The following is a 17,794-nucleotide window of genomic DNA, read 5'->3' as shown; positions in this document are numbered from 1 at the left end:
AGGTCAGGACCTTCTTGAGTTTGTTTGTAGGGACAAAGGCTAGACATCTTGATTTATAGCTAGTGGTGACATATATGAACATCTCAGACATATTAAGAAAAGAGCTGAATACCACAGTGACAGGTGGTGTGGGTGGAGTCTTAAAGTGGGGATGGGTGCTCTCTGGGCTAGGCAGTGTTGGAATCAGGTGAGAATTAAGATCAGTAGCTTTCTTGTGAAAGTGGTCATCAGCGCATTGCTGAAATGTTGGGATGTGTTGTGTACAGTTGTGCTTGCATGTTGGTTGTGGCATTCAGACACAGACCTAAAAATCTCTTCAACGGGCAGTTGTTGTTTGCAAGACAGGTGTTATAGTATGTATTTGCATTTCTATTTGAGGATTTATATCGTCTAAGGTCTAGGCTATTTAGTAGGTTAACTTTTGTTCAATACTGATCTTTCTCTTATGTACACTTCACTTTGACTACAGAGACGTATTTTCAAAACTACTTCGCGGCATTGATGGCGGAAATAGTTCCTCTGTTGAAGGGGCAATATATAGAGGGCTAGAATCTAATGACTGAAGTGAGCTTAGAGTGCTGCACTTGAGTAGTCTTCATTCAATCATTCTAGATGATACCCAGATAGAAAAAGCAGAGTGGTCATTATTTATCATGATGTGTGGGTGGCATTTAGGATCATCGCCACTTGAGGGGAAAATTTCATCTGTGGTGTGTCTGGTTGGTCCATTTGTCCAGCGATGTGGTTGTGAAGCTCATGGGATTCGAGAGAGTAATGCGGGCAGATCTTATGTAGCCATGATCTGGGAATTTGTAATGAGATGTTAAACTTGCCAAGGACAATACATGACGGATGGGAATGCACTGATGATGAAATTAGGTTGCAGAAAGAATCAGAGAAAGGAGATTTGTTAAATTGGTTATCCGCAGTAGCTGATAAAATAGCTAGAACTGGAGGGGTATAAGAAGGCAGGTACATTAAGTGGCTATAATTGATGGTAAAATGAACCCTCCTGAAAGTGTGAATTTACGGAAAATGTCAAGTTTGCATGCACTTTTGTAGAGTCAGTTGTGGAGGGTGACTTTAGCCGTAGTAAGCTACTTTGTGAAAAAGAGTGTGCTGCATCATCCCCAAGCCAGGTCTGACCATTGAAGGTTAGTTGGCTTGTTATCAATAAGATCATATATATTGTACTCACATTTAGAACTAGATGTTGCAGCTATCAGTGGGCTAAGGATAGGAAGAAACAGGTTGCTTTAAAAGTTAGTGTGAGAAAGTTGCAGTGGAAATGATTAAGAAGAGGGGTGAGTGTGTGAATGAGGAATTTGAAGTGAGAGTCAAGCAGTGTCAGTAGAAATCACTCTTTGTATGTCCCTAATTGTGACAGGTTCTGTCTACCAGGGCCATTTAGGGGAGAAGCCACAGCAAATCTTGTCAGGGTGGTATCAGCGCTACCCCAGGAGGAGTAGCTCCCCAAAATGCTAAGGTACAGTCACCCAGTCATTTTCTGAGGTTAATCTGGATAGGTGCATGTGTGATTCAATGTACCATCAACTTTACCAAAACAGTGTGTAAGATCATCCAGAATCTGTGTAGGTGGAAGATAGACACAGCTCCCAAAGGCTATGTATATTTTCTGTCAAATCAATCAATGTGCTTTACAAGGAGCATTCATTAATGTGACTCAAATTAATGAATAAATCTCTGAATTAGTGGATGGGGTCTATTTAACCCGTTTGTTGCTTTGAACGTTCTGCGCCAGTGTTGAACGTTCGAAGAAACAGGTGCGGCCGCGTCAGCCAACGGACGTGCGCAGCACTGGCAAGGTAGTGCTCGCGACGACCGTTGGCCGACGGCAGCACTCAAGGGGTTAAGATGCACCCGGTGCAAACTAAAGGTGCAATATCCTCACTCAGTTTATCTCAGTTTAACATCTGAGATTCATTCACTGTCTAACTCTACTCTTCTGCTTTTTCTGGCCTCCTAGTGTACAATGTTCGGAAGAACTCTACTTTCCTTTTTTTGTGGTTGATCATTTTGTCAAAATACAGGAGTGACCACTTTCAAGGGCAGTAAAAAACCTGCAGGGGCAGAGTTGTCATCAGTGCAAAAGATGCAGTTAAACTGAGGCCCAGGAGTGTGAAGGAGCCCACTGCAGCCAAATAATGTCTGTGGTTTATTACCCTGCTGTGGGGCTTGGACCTATTTCCTTTCACTGCACACAAGCCAACAAAGATTACACTCCATCCGTAGGTGAAGTGGTAGAAAGAGTCTTTGGCCCAGTCACTCACATAAAAATAGAAATGCCATGCAGCCATATGGGCGGACTGGACCTTGAATTGTGTCACAGAATATTTTGGTACCAGGTTACAGAGCAGCAGCAGCAGTTTGTGACCCTGCCATCACCATCTCCTCTGGTATACTCCTTCACCTTCTCCACTCTCCCATCTGCCTCAGCAAGTCTTCCTACAGCATTGTTGCTATGCAAGTATGACAGCAAGTTACACTCTTCCACACCTCCCACTGTCCTCAAGCCACATGTGCAGCTCGGAACTCCCTTGTGGCCCAATAGGGTGTGAAGACTCTTTGTGCCTGACACAACTGAATCTGATTAGTATTGCATTTGCATGCCTGCTTTATTTGAATGCAGGTAGAGGGAATGTTCACGTTCAGGAAGCTTCATGGAGCCGATTACACCCAAAGCCACTTTTTCAGCCACAATTTCTTGGATTCCAGCTAACTTGGGGCGTACTGGAACAATAATGGTTGGGTGGAAGAACAGAGCTTCAACTTGGAAACATCCTTGCCTCAAACAGGTGGATTGCCCAATTTGGAGTGTGGAGTTCTCACCTGCTGAAAGTTGCTGTTCACTCGTTCTGGTTCAATCACCTGTCTCTTTCACTGATGCTACTACCATGTGTGGACAATCAAGTGAATGTTCTCTTCCATTGAATCCCTGATTTATTTCTGGCATTTAGTGGGAGTAGGATCATTCATTTTCTAAAGTTTGGCAGCAGAAGCTTTGGCTAAGCAATAAGCAGTAATACAAAAGCACACTTGATCCTCTGCAAGGATAAAGGACACTTGAAAATGCTAACACTGCTTAAGTGCACATCATTCTACTTTATCTATTGGCTGTGACAATACATGACACAGCATTGCTTTCAGCTGAATACATGTTCACAGTGCACACAGTTGTACCTGACGTGTTACATTATAAGTGATTGCCTGTTGATTTACAGTACTTCAGTGAGCATGTTTGTTTAAACTCTGCTGAGACACCGTTTATTGCATACCCTGTCCGCTCAGCCAGAGGCCCAAATATGTTGCAAGCTTCAGGGAATTTTGGCTTTTAATTCTAAACACGATGGAATTGTGCATATGATTTTAGAATTCTGTTAGTTAAAATAAATTTGCAACACTGTTTTACCAGATTTAGCATTATTTTTTCAGATAGTGGGACTGCAAGAGTCTTTATTATTGGCAGAGTTAAAATTATAGATTGATCAGGGATGGTTATGGAACAATTGTTTTAAGAAACCAACTGCACATTACACCTTAGTCTAATAATATAAGCGGAATGATGTGTTAGTCGGTTGACAGACGTTTTTTTTTATAGAGCAACTTTCGCTATTGCTTCTGCTATTTCAGTGATTAAAAACAGCCTATCTTTATAAATATTATATTAAAATATTTTATTCAAGGAGCAATATTTGACACTCTCTTGTAAATCATCTTTAAACTAACCGGTCACTTTATAACTTAATGAAGATGTCATGTGGACATCTTTCATTGTCTGATCCCCAGACAAACATAGACATATTTTTTTAATTTAATATAGTATATGAATCTAACAATTAGAGGAGTATTTTTGATTTTCCCTGTTTTTGTGTAGCTCTCGCTCTTTCATAATCACTTCACACAACATTCAGGGGTGATGAAATTTGAGAAAGGAGTTTCAGAAGGTCTCAGAAGTCTTCATTAGCAAATACAAATACTCAGGTTTCCAGGCAGAATACTTCAGAAAGATGGGTATTTTCAAATGTTTGCACAATTTGCTTCTAGAGGAATGGATATTCTTTTTATTTTTATTAGATCTTTTTATCGAACAGTTGCTCATTGTAGAGCAAATATAATTGTGCGCCCAATATACATCGTAAAGAAACAAACCACATTACAATCACGAAAACAATAAGCATCAGGTCCCCAGCATATACAAGTATTACTATCACAGTAGGGTGGAGCTGAAACATGTTCATTGGTTATTTTCTCAAGGTGTCACTCCTCTTCTTCGTACTATATTTAAGTCAATTATCCCAATCATTTCCCCATTTCCTAGGGCAGCCCTGACTTTGGCATTCCACCTGTTCCACCTGCTGATACCAGCCCATACCTGTTTCCCAATCTTCGATACGAGTGACGCGCCCACAAGCTGGCACCACCCCACAGTAGTTCTCGCAACTCATGGTCCGCCTTCTTGAAAAAATGTGGGGGTATTCTGTAGAACACAGAGTAGGCGCAGGAGGGTCATCATCTTAAAGAGGACAGATCTGCTCATCAGAGACACCGGATGTCGAAGCAAGTTTTTATTTAGCAAGTCTCCTGCATCATGCATGATGTATATGCCCAGGTATCTAATTCCATCCTGCACTATTAGAGCCACACACCTCAATGGTAGGCTGGGGACACCCCCTGACAAGGGCAAGATGAGGTACTTGTCCCTATTGATCCGCTACCCAGAGTAGTCTCCAAAGAGCTGAAATATATGCAATATCCTTTCCACCGTGAGATGGGGCTGCATGGCAAATAGCAGTATATCATCTGCATAGAGGGAGATTTGTACTTCCAATTCCCCAGTCTCACTAATTCCTTGTATGAGTGGATCCTGGTGAACCAAGACTGCCAGTGGTTCAAGTGCCAGCTCAAAAATCATTGGGGATAGAGGACACCCTTGCCTCGTGCTGTTATGATGGGCAAAAACCCAGGACAGCAAGTTATTAACCTTATTCTCGACAGTGGTCCCTTATAGAGAAGTTCAGCCAACTCGCAAAATTGGGGGCCAAAGCCCCATCTGGAAATGGCTACAAAATGATAGCTCCATTCAATGCTATCAAATGCCATTTTGGCGTCCAAGGAGAGCAGCACAGCTCGTGCAGCCTGAGGAAACAGAGTCCTATGCAATACTCCATTTTGACAAGCAGGTTTGGTCAGATTCCCCTATGTGACATAAAGCCGGATTGATACGGGTGGACCACAGTAGCTATTACTTTCCTCAGTCTGTTCGTTAGGGCCTTCGCCAGTACCTTAGCCTCTAAATTTAACAATGATATGGGTCTGTATGAGCTGTATTCCACAAGTGATTTATGCTTCTTGGCAATAACAACGATAGTGGCGGTCCTCTGATCCTCTGGCAGGCACCCCTTCCCCCTGGCCACCTGGAACATTTTAACATAGGTTCTGCAACTTTGTCTGCTATGCATTTGTATAGTTCCACTGGTAAGCCATTGGGCCCGCTGCTTTCCCTGGCTGTAGATCTCAAATTGCCCTTGCTACTTTCTCTACAGTCAAATCTTGCTCTAATTTTCCTCTGTTCTCATTTGAGAGATTCAGGAGGGAAAGGTCTTTCAGGAGGTCAACACAGTCGTCTCTCGACCTGGTGGTCATGGAAGCATATTTTTCTTACTAATAGGCAGCAAACATTTCTGCTATAGCCACCCCAGTCATGAGGAATTTCCACTCTGCAAAACGGATTACTAAGATCCAACTCCATCCACTATACCTCTCGTCCAGACTCACTAACAGTTTGCTGGCTTTATCTCTGATATTGTATAGGCTGCCCTGGGTCGCCAGAGCATAGGCACATGCCCTATCCTCCGCTAGCTCTCTCAGCTCATGCTGCTTGAGTTGGAGCTAGTGTTGTAGCTGGAGATTGGTTGCCCCCCTTCCAGTATATGAGTTTCCAGTGTGTCAATCTCTTGTTCTAGCGCCTTACATTTTATGCTCTGTTCCATTCAAATGGATTTTCGTTATGGAGTTCCAAAAGACTGAGCCCTGTAGATTGAAAGATTTTCCCACAACATAATTGTTCCTGCATTTACTAAATGAGTCTTTAATGGAAAGCCCATCTTTAAAGTGATTGATTTCTGGGCATAGATGTAATATCAGAGTGTGAAGCCAAGGTCTTTTTGTGTGAAACACAAGGTTTTGATTTTAACCTATTGCCTGATTAGGAATCAGTGCATGAACACAACAGGGCTGGTTGGGAATAATGTGACACAATAATTTCAGGTCAAAGCATGTGATCACATTTTGGGCACCTTGAACGGATGACCTTATCTTGGCTTGCAGACATTTATAGATGTCATTGCGGTAGTTGGTGGGAGAAGAACACTGCCAATATCAGAAAAATCTGGAGCAACAATATCAATAAAGGCGGCGTCCCATTGAAGAGGCTTACATTTAGGGCAGCTGACTTGAACATAGTATTAACATGTGGGTCAAAAGATAGATCACCAAGGTAACCCCTAGATTACAGATCTTCTGTGATGCATTGGGCGGAGTTTATAAGGAGTGAGGCAAATAAAAAACCCTAGCAATGTAAGCTGCTCTCAGCCTTTCATGTATAGATTTGGAGACATTTTCTATGCACCACCTACAGGAGGCGAGTGATATAGCACTCGGGTATCTTTTCATTATCAGTACCCTACAGTATTTCAGTATTATTCTGGATGCCATCGGTATTCATGAGATAACTGAGGTTGTTGCCATCAAGAACATTCACAAGGGGTGCAATGTTGAAAATAATTGGGGGGCAGATCTTTTCTTGAAGTATTGACATTCCCACTGCTTCATAGATATAATAGACAGATTATCTTGTCAGTATGTTGCCTGCTGTGTACTCAATTGGCAATCCAGTCTAAGATAGGGGTAGCATTACACTACCATAATCAAAGGTACCTCATCACAGACAAAATATTTGACCATAGAACTGAAGTGGTAATATTACAAAAATAAAAATTCTTTCGTGCTTTGGTTTCTTTCGCAGGAAGATTCAACAGGAGAAATCACATTGTACATGAAGGGGGCAGATGTGGTAATGGCAGGCATTGTACAGTATAATGACTGGCTGGAGGAAGAGGTAAGAGACCACAGTTTTTATTTAAACAGTCCTATGTTCCTACCTACAAAATAGTGTACTAAAATACATTAATACCTGTTGTTCATGTATGTACATACAAATGTGATGGATATACATTGAAGTACTTTATAATCCAAGAGAGTTGTACATTGCGTTAAAAGGTGAAATTGAATTGCTCACAGTCTTCAAATTACTTTGTAGTTGTTCTGCAGAAAGGGCGAGGTAGTGAAATGTTCTGCGGAAGACACAGTATGTTAGCATTAGCCATGGGTGTTGTGACGAAGGGCCCATATTACAGGCTGGAGTGAACAGCATTGGTGTGTTTTGTGCATGAACCCCGGATGTGCCATACTCACACTTGTGCCTTCCTTCCCATTTATGTATAAAGAACGAAGGAGGATCTGCATTAATAAAAATTAATGTGCTACAAGTAAGAGTGACTTTTGTCTGAATGCACCCCATTGGGGGCCTTTAGAACCCCATATAGGATCTGGGGTGCAGGTTGCACAAGTTTCTAATCATATACTCTACTGATTTGGTGTGTGCATGTTCATTGGTGATTTTCTTTTGGAGGAGTGCTAGGGACGTAGGCTCTTTCATGCTCCCTCACAGAGTATCCTCAGTGTGGTGTGGGGATGGAGCAAATACATTCCCTCTTGCTTATGTGTGGCAGACCTGCACCGCACAGGGACCTGTGCCCATTCACAAACTTTTATAATGTTATGTTATGTTGTTATGTTATTTTTGATTTCTATAGCGCACGGCTACTCCAATGGAGTGTCCCGGCGCTTTTTATTGGCAGCTCGTAAGCGTACAAACATAACACAGTAGAATAAAAGGAAAAGAAACAAGAGAACCAAGAAGGGAACGTGCTAGAGGTTTTAAGGCCCTTCCTAAAGGCCAGCAAATTAGGGATGCTGCGTAGAGTCAATGGCAAGGCATTCCAAAGCTGCGATGCCTTCAGCTGAAAGGAGCGACCCCCTACGCGGGCCCTTTTTACTCGAGGGACCACCGCAAGGAAGAGAGATTCGGATCGCAGAGATCGAGCCGGGCGATAAAAGGTAAGCCTCCGTTGCCGATATTTCCCGCCCGAGGCATAAAGAGCCTTATGAGCCAGTGTCAACGCCTTGAAGACTATCTGCTTCCGGATAGGCAGCCAATGAAGCGACTGCAAAAGGCTGGACACCCTAGCTCGCCTGTGAAGGCCAAAAATAGCCCGAGCAGCTGAGTTCTGCACCATCTGAAGGCGCTGTAATAGATACTCCGGTAGGCCCAGATATAGGGCGTTGGAATAGTCCAATCTGGAGCCAATTAAAGCCTGCACGGTGATCCTCCTGTGCTCTTCTGAAAGCAAAGGAAGAAACTTCCGGAGCATCTTGAGGAGGCCAAAACATGTTCCCGTAAGACCGAGGATTTGAGATCTCATCGTCAGACCATTATCGATCTTGATTCCCAGATTTTTTGCCTGCTGGGAAGAATGTGCAGGAGGAAACATATTAATCGGCCACCATGCCTGCCAATCAGGGTCAGAAGTACAACCGAAGAAGAGTACCTCGGACTTGCCTGAGTTACATTTGAGGCTGTTCAGCTCGAACCATTTGAAAACAGCCCCAAGGCACTCACGAATACTCTCTCCGTCAAAATCCTCTCCTTTCCCACATGTAAAGAGGAGCTGGGTATCGTCGGCATAGGATACGATCTGGGCCCCCAGAGACTCCGCCAGTGCCGCCAATGGAGTCATAAAGATGTTAAAGAGAGTCGGGCTCAGCACAGAGCCCTGCGGGACTCCGACTCCCAAAGGCGGCATCACGGCAGAGCTTGGCGAGGCCCAGACCGTTTGTCGACGGCCCGCTAAGAAAGATCTAAACCAGCTGAGCACTGTCCCCCTCAGACCGATCCCATGAAGTCTGACGAGGAGACCCTCGTGGGGGACGGTGTCAAAGGCCGCCGACAGATCAAGCATGACAAGCATAGCTTTGCCTCCAGAATCCAGTACCTCCTTAATGGCTTCAGACACCTCCAAAAGCGCCGTCTCGGTGCTTAGATTGGGGCGGAAGCCCGATTGAGTGGGATGAAGCAGATCGTTGGTCTCTAAAAAGCCAGAGAGCACGGTATGCACGTGCTTCTCCACGATTTTGGATAATGAGGGGAAGCACTTGACAAAGAGGATTGTCTCACTTTCAACGGACACAGCCAATGCAAATGAGGTAAGGCTTCATATTTGAATGTGTTCAATGTAGTACTAGCCAATCATTTGAAACTACACAAGGGTCCACGTGGGGCCTTCTATAATATCCTTGCAGTGCAACCATGTGGCACTGGAGCAGGAGCAACACCATCCATCTCTTGGCATCCCTAACCCCAATACAGCATAACGTATATGTTTACAGAAGAGTGTTGCTCATTGCCTGTCGAGTAAGTCACAGCATTTCCTACAGACTCTTTGATCTTTGTTGATATAGATTCTTGATTATATTCCTTAGAACTCAGTTTGCTCTGGAGGATATTCTGTCTCTGCAAAGTTCTGTGTTGTATTGTCAGGTCTTAATAGATAGATACCCAGAAAGCCGCAGATGCCTTTTCAGTTCTGATCTTTGTTCAGTATTATTGAGTAAAACCTCAGAATGTTCAACTGATCCCCTACTTGCAGTATCCATCTGTTGGTTGATGTCTAAATATCTGAGGTGCACGCCTGCAGAATTATCACCATGTTGGTGCCCTACAGAGAAATAGAGGGAGGTAGAACTCATTTAGAAGGTTTATTGATGGCTGAAAATGCAACGATTGTGGCTGAGATGGACTTGCCCTGCACCAATCACTGGAGCTCTACTTTTAGGCGTTTAGGCTCCATTCAGTGTTGATTTTGATTGTAGCTGAATGATCAGATCATAGGTTTTGAGGCAAACACCGATATGAAGGGATGGTTTATGAATCTTGAAATGTCCTGGCGAAGAACCCTTTAAAGTTGATGTCATTGCTGAGATTTATACAATATTGGCAAGTAAATTTGTAAATTTCTACACAAAAATGTATGATGAAACTAAAAACAAATTGCCAGTCCGTGGGAGCAAATAACGTCGTTCAAACTTTGCTGAGTATGCATTAAACAGCATTGACGAAGAACACTCATATGTTGGTGTCATTTGCCACTTCGGTTTTAAAAATTCTGTAGAATTTGTTCTGTTTCAGCAATGAACATGACATGTTACTTTTTTCAGTTGCTGGAATTTAATCTTTGAAACTGTTAAAAAAGGCAGAAAGAAAAGGTACGCTATCACTTGTAAGTGCAACCCTGAGTATGACCATGATTAGGAACTATGGAACGAATCACCTCGTAGTACCTCAACGTAGTTTTTATCTAAAGTGAACCTGGAATGCTGTCAGTTTGCTTTTTTCCCACAAAAATTGAATAGTGTAAGGGTCCATTTTATTGTTTGGCTATTCTGTCATTTTATGTTTAAATATTGGAGTGTATCTCTCAATGAACTGGGATCCTAGGAGAAATACGCTGCTGGATTCATTACTAGTTCCTTACATTCCATGAAATACCCTTCCAATGTAAAAGCACATTGTTGGTGGGGTATATATTTTGTGCAGTGGAGGGTCTGCTGATTCACTTTGTTGATACCTTTCAGTGGCAGCTGTGCCATGCAGTGGAAATGTGGGTGTTAATCTAGTGGTGCGTACAATGATGGCATCACGCCACAGATATTGAACACGGGCACATTGCAGCAACGGCTGGACCTAGTTGGCGCCGAACTAAGCAATGCTTGATAGTACAACTTTTCCTATGCCATACATTAACATATAACTTTGACACTATAGGCGGTGTTGTGCAGAGAGAGGTATGAACAGAACACACTGAATAGGTTTCTGTTAAGCCCAAAAAGACAGTTTAGTCACCAGTCTTTGTCTTTTTTCGGGTATCCTTTGTCATCATTTACCACAGTTTCACTAAACCCAGCCAATTACCTAGTTGTTACGAGTGCATTATCAAATAACCTAGTCAGTGAAAAGTGTTTTCTTTAAAAAACAAAACAAAAACAGTAGTGTGTTCGTTTACCAAATGGCCACTGGTAGGTTGGTCCATCGAGTTCATTGTCTGATGAGACCAAGGTGTTAGAACCGTTACTTGAGCGGCATTATTAATGTATGTAGTTCCTGTGAGAAGGTGGAGCCATATACAAAAGGTGCAAAACAAACATGAATTCCGCTAGTCTGCTTTCTGCTCTGTTGTCACTTAACCGCATGCGTGCGGGCGGAATTCCGCCCGTACGCTGGGTTTTTCGTAATCGCACTTTACGTGACGAGCTGGGCTCGTCATGAGCGTGCGAGGAGGCTACGCCATGACGAGCCCAGCTCGTCATGAGCGTCGAAGGGGTTAATACGATTTATCTGCATGAGAATGTATGCCCCATAGTCCGACTTCGAACCTGCATTTTAACTGAATTTGGGGAGCTAGGTGTCTGAAATGGTTGAGGTCAATTTCAGAGTTCAGAAGTGCACTTTTGTTTTTTTCTAAATAACTGGCTACATTTGGTATAGTCCATGAAGCAGTGAGTGCCTTGAAGGCACGTAGCCGGCCCTGACCACTTCGGGCTGTGGACTCCTGGAGGTTCCTGGAAGCTGCCCTGAGGACTGTGTATACGGGTACCCCCACAGAAGAGGCAAGAGCACCCCCTCTTAAAAATAAAAAATAACTCACGTGTGGATACTTTACAAAATGGATTCAGTGAGCAACCACATGAAAGAGATGGCAAAAAGCCTAGTTAGAGGCACCACTTGTTGTGTTTACCTCTGGGGGCCACCAGGAGGAACAATGAGCCCCTGTTGGAGTCCCCTACAGATTTTCTTTGTGCTACCCTAGCTCTCCTAGGTCCGAGACGGAGTTACCCTGTGAGATAAAGCCTGTGAATTCCAACACACCTGGAGCTGAGGCTTTGCCTGGAATTTCTGGGGTGCATGGACCTTTCTTTTTAGGTTCTTTGTGGTTGCTGGGAAAGCTTCTTCAATGTAGAAATAAGACTCTGGCACAAAACGTTTTATTGTTGCAGAGCCTATTATGATACCACTTCAAGCCAGTTTCATGACTGTAACGCATTATAAATAAAGGCTTCTGCTTTACTCTTGAGTTCTATTGTGACACCTTGACAAAGCCAGTAGGTCTGACTTTTTACTAATGCACCTCTCGTGTTGCATTCTGTGCATAGGTTGGAGTCTTTGTCTCTAGGAGTTGAAACTACAATTGCACATACCTTTGCAGTGGCTCTGTCATAGGGTGTTCAGTGGACATTTAGGCTGTTCTCATAACTTGTGTGATCTTTCTTTGTGGTACACCCCCTGAAGTTGGTTAAGCCCTTTAGAGTGTGTCTTCATAGGGTTGTATCTGTATGTTAATCTGTGCATTGTATTTACTTTTGTATGTTACTTTTGTATGCAATAAAGAGTTTTCTTCGTAAAATTAAAGGCACTGATTGTACAGTGATTTATTAAGTATTGTTTGTTGTGTTTTGAGTTTCTAGTCCGTTGCACCTTCTCTGAGTCAGCCTTGGACTGGTCTACCTCACTATCCAGAGAGTCAAGTGCTAAAGTGGGGGTTACTGATACGGGGGGCCTCAGCACACAGGAGGCAAAAGACCCTAGTTGTTATAATTGAGGCCATGTAACTTCTGAATTCCAAAGAGTCTTTAACCCGGCTTTCTCACAGTAACCATAATATTCAATTTTTGTCAGTCTTATATTCAGCCTTCGGAAAAAGATAAATTCAACAGCGACCTCTCATTCTGTAAAGTATTGAAAAAAATGTCTTACTATATATACACTGTCCTCTTAATGTTCTACGTTCACTTGTCACACATGTTTCTGGCGCGTTTGTTTTACTTTGAGTTATATCAATTTTAGACCCTTTCCTGTTCTTTTGTGTTTCTGCAAGTACGAATTGCGTACAGTCATCATTCGGGTCATCCCACGTTTCCTCTGCTGCCGAACCTTCTGCAAGTTTCTCCTCAGCTCAGACCTTTGATGTCCCTTATCACTGTAGTCCCACTACACGCCTGTCTGTGCACATCAGCTATAAATTGTGATTCTTGGCTTTACCTTCAAAGGCGTGATCTAAAGTACGAGGCAGTGCTACGTTATGAAATATGAATGCTGGGGTGTCCGGAACAGACATCTTGGTTCGAGCATAAACAATGACAAATTGTTACAAGTTAGTTTTCAGGAAGAATAGTCGTATTTTTAAATAGATTCGGCACTTTAATGCAACTACAGCGTTTCTCGTTTCCGGCTTTGCAACGGCAGTTTTGAGAAATGTTAAACTGAATTAAAAACCAAAGCAGATGAGCACATGCTTTTGAAAATCTCATTTATTAATAACTCAGGAGGTAGAGATGTAATTTCAATGAGTTAGTGTGAGGCTGCTTTGTTTGTACATTCATTTAGTTATTGTATATCAAACCCAGAGACATTTTAAGGCATGTGCAAAGTGGGCTCTGGCCCAGGGTCCCAGCCTTTTAGTGGGGCCCCCTGATAGATTTGGCTCTGTTCTCCACACAGCCCTGCCCTGATGACCTTGAATGATTCTTAAAGATAGATTGTTTTCAATACCACTTTCTTTTAGTTTATTTTTAAATACAAGTGATGCGTGGAATTCTTTTACAGCAGTTACGCAGAGAAATGCAACATCCATAAAAAAGTTCCTTTTTAATCGGAATAGTACCCCACATTTGAGAAAGGGCAGCGGTTTGCAGTGATTAATTGCAATATAAGTGAGCTACTGCTAAATTACAATATTGAAAACACAGGTCAATATCCCTGAATATAAGATGGAAACACGTTTGGAATTTGGACTAGTTGCCTGCGCAGAGTCAGTGACCTAGCCAAAGACAACTTGAAATAGCTGAAATTGGATCATAAATTCAAAGCTGTTCCAAACAGGGGCCCTCAAAATACCTTGGCCCATGACCCTCAAAATCCTTAAGATGTCCGTGATCAAACCTTCATATATTGGTAAAGCAAATGTATCTTTGTTAGATTAACAGCTTAAGGACAGTAAACCATGTGGTTGAGCCCACAACACAGCTTCGAAGCAAAGCCACAATCCACTATAGTGGCTACGCCTGCAAAGTTAATCGATTGAGAGGTTGCATAAGATTGTATGCCACATATAATGACCACCAACCAATCCTGTGTTGGAAGCAGACAAAGAATGTGAGAAAGAAAAGAGAATCAACGTACTCCTTTGGCTTCTGGTGTGAATTACCCCGTTTTCGCATAGGTTCCTGTCAAGAAGTTGGCACATTGCATTTATTTTATGCATTTTTAAATAGCATGTACTTTACCCAGAGGTGTCGGAGAGCTTTACAGTAGAGTAAAGTGAATTACATAAGGACCGAGAGTGATATGGGAGTCGGTAACATTGCTAATATGTACAACAGTTACTTGTGGTGAGAGGTACAGATTTATAGGTTACAAAGTGATGCCGCATAGTGATTGCCTTTTTCTAGTGTGAGTGCCCCTCCGTGCCTCTTCTGCCCGTCCCACCGCTCCGTGCCTCCTCTGCCCACTGCACCCTACCCACAAGTATTTCACCACCTACATTTGCAGAGCTGTTTACTTAAGCACTTCAGGCAGCGGCAGGTCCTCCGCTGTGGCGGGGGAGGGTCCCGCTGCCAGGTTTTGGGGGGCGGGGCCAGAGCACTGCAGCAGGAGTAGGAGGAGGGTGGGCATTGCTGTCAGTGCGCATGACGGTTTGGCCGGCCATCTTAGTATGGCCAAACCGTCATGTTCAATGATATCTTTCCAACCAGGCTGTGTTGCTGGGTGGAGAGACCAGCAGGGACAGACTCCCAGCTCCCGATGGAGCACAAAACAAGCCCACTCTGCCCAATCCCTTCACTGCTCTCATGGGTATGAGAGCAGTGTCTGGATTGGCCGTTGGGGAGTCTGGGAGCTTCAGCCTGTGCTCAGAGGAGCAGGAGAGCAGCAAGCAGAAGGACGGCAGGTACGCAGGTGGCGAAATGTACATTGCCATAGCAAGTGCTGCACAATGTCCAAGATAGCCACTGTGTAATGGAATTGTATGGTGTTTTAACAACATTTCAATTTTTCTACTTAATTGTGCTATTCATAGATAATGGTGGTTTGTATAGAAGCACTACGAACCACTGCACAAAGCCCACAAGCAATGAACAAGATGACACTGGTTAATAAATTGGTTCTAGATTTTCTTCTAATGGTCCACAAGCTAATTCCAACAAGATGTGTAGGGGCTGCATTGGAAGGAAATTTAGTTTTTAGCTTTTAGCTTTCAGCTTTCTGACTACAATGACTTAAAATAAATATGTGTAGGATAGTGCCCTTTCTGCATGGTTGCCCGTAACTGTTTTGCCAGATACCTGATGCAATTTTACTGAGTAGCCATGGGTCCCTACCAATTAGGCTTTCAGGGCCTGTGTTCTTTCCCAAACTGTATCATTGTTTCCACAATTGGCACAAATCTGGCCTACCTGTAATCCCCTTGTAAGGGGTAACTATGCTACCACGGGCATGGTAACCAGGGAAAGGACTCTGATGGTTGCAGCATGCATTATGCCACACTCGGACCTCTCACCACAAACATGCGCCACTGCCATTGCAGCCTGTGTGTTTTGATGCAGCTGAAAGTGAAGAGTCGACATGGCACACATCCCTGTGTGCCATGCCTACCCAGCACTGCATGAGGCCTAGGCAAGCCACCCTTAAGGTAGAGTGCACTGTGTCTCATGTGAAGGCCTATCTGCAGGAGCAGGCAAGTCCCTATAATATCTAAGGCTATTCTTAGTTATGCTCAGTAAAGCCACCCTAAGTATGTGGTCTGGAAATTGGTCATTACGAGTTTCCTAGCACCATAATGGATTTAGTAAATCCTGGGATGTTTGGTATCAAACATCTCAGAATAATAATCCTGCACAGATTCCAATATCCGATTTATTAATCCCTGCACTCAGGGGTTCATTCTAGAGGGGACCCCTGAACCAAACCAGCCTCTGGTGGGTTTCCGACTGGTGAACACCAGTCTGCCACCAAAAGACACGTTTCTGGACCCCTGGGGTGAGAGCCTTCGCTCCCTGGCCCTAGAAACAAAGTCTTTCCTTGACGGAGGTGTTCACACCTACCCAGGTCAGAAAGAGCAATCTGTGGCAGGGGAGCTTCAAATGTCTTGCCACCTTTGCAGCGTGACCCCCAGCTACTCCTGCTATGAGGTCCAGGCCTCTTCCTGTCTCACTCCCTTTTCAGTGGTAAGACAGTCAGGAAAAAGTGGAACAGCCCAGAAGGTGTGCTCACCTCTGACAACCCCACCCCTCAGGTAGGGGAGGCGAGGTGAAACCCACTCTTCAGTGCCTGCCATCTTGCAGATGGTAGGCACCCTTCAATCAAAAATAGGGATCGCGCCCACCCCCCGTGTGTGGTGAGCACCCTAAGGGTGTAGTCACCCTAAGTACAGTAGCTCATTGGATACTACCTCGATACCTCTAAAACACCCCCTGAATACAGTATTTATGGGGCAGCCCTGAACAGAGAATTCAGATTTGACTCGACAAGAAGAAGTACCAAAGTGCCGTGGTGCAGGAGAAGAGGACAATGACAACTGCTTTGGCCCTAGCCCTATTGGCCTCTCTCCTGCTTCAGAACCCCTGCAAGCTGAAACCGGCGTGTCCTGCTGCTAGCAGCCTTCAAGAACACAGGGTACCTGCCCTGCATTCTCAAAAGACTCTGATCTCACAATGACACTGGAATTGTCCAACAGCAACCCAAGCCAGAACTCCAAATCCATCTGGAACCGCGAGTCCTCACCACTCTTCACCGGACACCCATAGCTCATGTGGCCCAGCAACCCAGCGAGGTCTCATTGATCCTGACTTGGGATCCAGTATTAGACGACCTCCTCTGTCCTTCTCCTCTGTGCCTGCAGCCTCATCCTGAAGGGTCCCCCCATCAGAACTGGTGAGCAGAACCCGACAGGAAAAGACTCCCCTGCACCCGCAGCTCCTGAGTCGTGAGGTGCCCGACCAATGGTGTTCTGTTGTCCAGCAACTCTTCATCTTCAGCCTCCAGTCATTGGTTTACTTCTTCCAGTCTTCTGGCTCCAGCCTGCAGTCTTTTTCCTCGACTGGCAATCTCCATAGGAACGCATTGGCTAACATTGGAACCCTGAACTCTGCAACCGGCTGCCACTGGTGACACACCTTGAATGCCAACCTGAACCTTAGGGAACCTTGGTTCGACCCCTCCCGCCCCACCCCCCCCCCCAAAAAACACTGTTCCCAAAACTGTTTACTTACCTGCATACCTACAGCCTGGTTTTTCTCCGTAGGATTGTATGGTGGGTTTTCTCTGAAACGTTTTTTAATTACTGAACTTGTCTTGTACTGCCACAAAAGTAACTTAGTGTCTTCAAACGAGTTAACCTGCTTACTGATGCCCTGTGATGCTTAGACTGTTTTATTAGTTTTTCACTCCATACTAGAAAAGTAACTGGAAAGTAATCTAAAGTAATTATAAGTACTCTAAAGTGTCTACAACCCATTTCTTGTACTGTATAGTCTTGTATGCATCTGTAAAAAAAGTACACACTGTATCTTGAAAATTGTAATTGTATTGAAAGTATAACTTTCC

General features: G+C 43.9%; 1 protein-coding gene across 1 annotated transcript in view; it reads left to right on the top strand.

Moving 5' to 3' along the window:
- Positions 1-17,794, top strand: part of ATP9A (ATPase phospholipid transporting 9A) — a 510,313-nt gene that overhangs the window by 327,798 nt on the left and 164,721 nt on the right. The window contains exon 16 of the mRNA XM_078652049.1: positions 7,046-7,138. Within this exon, the coding sequence (XP_078508175.1) occupies positions 7,046-7,138 (93 nt within the window). The remainder of the gene's footprint in view (positions 1-7,045; positions 7,139-17,794) is intronic.

This window comes from Lissotriton helveticus, chromosome 7 (assembly GCF_964261635.1).
Source record: "Lissotriton helveticus chromosome 7, aLisHel1.1, whole genome shotgun sequence".
NCBI lineage: Eukaryota > Metazoa > Chordata > Amphibia > Caudata > Salamandridae > Lissotriton > Lissotriton helveticus.
This window is presented reverse-complemented; position numbering and strand designations above follow the sequence as displayed.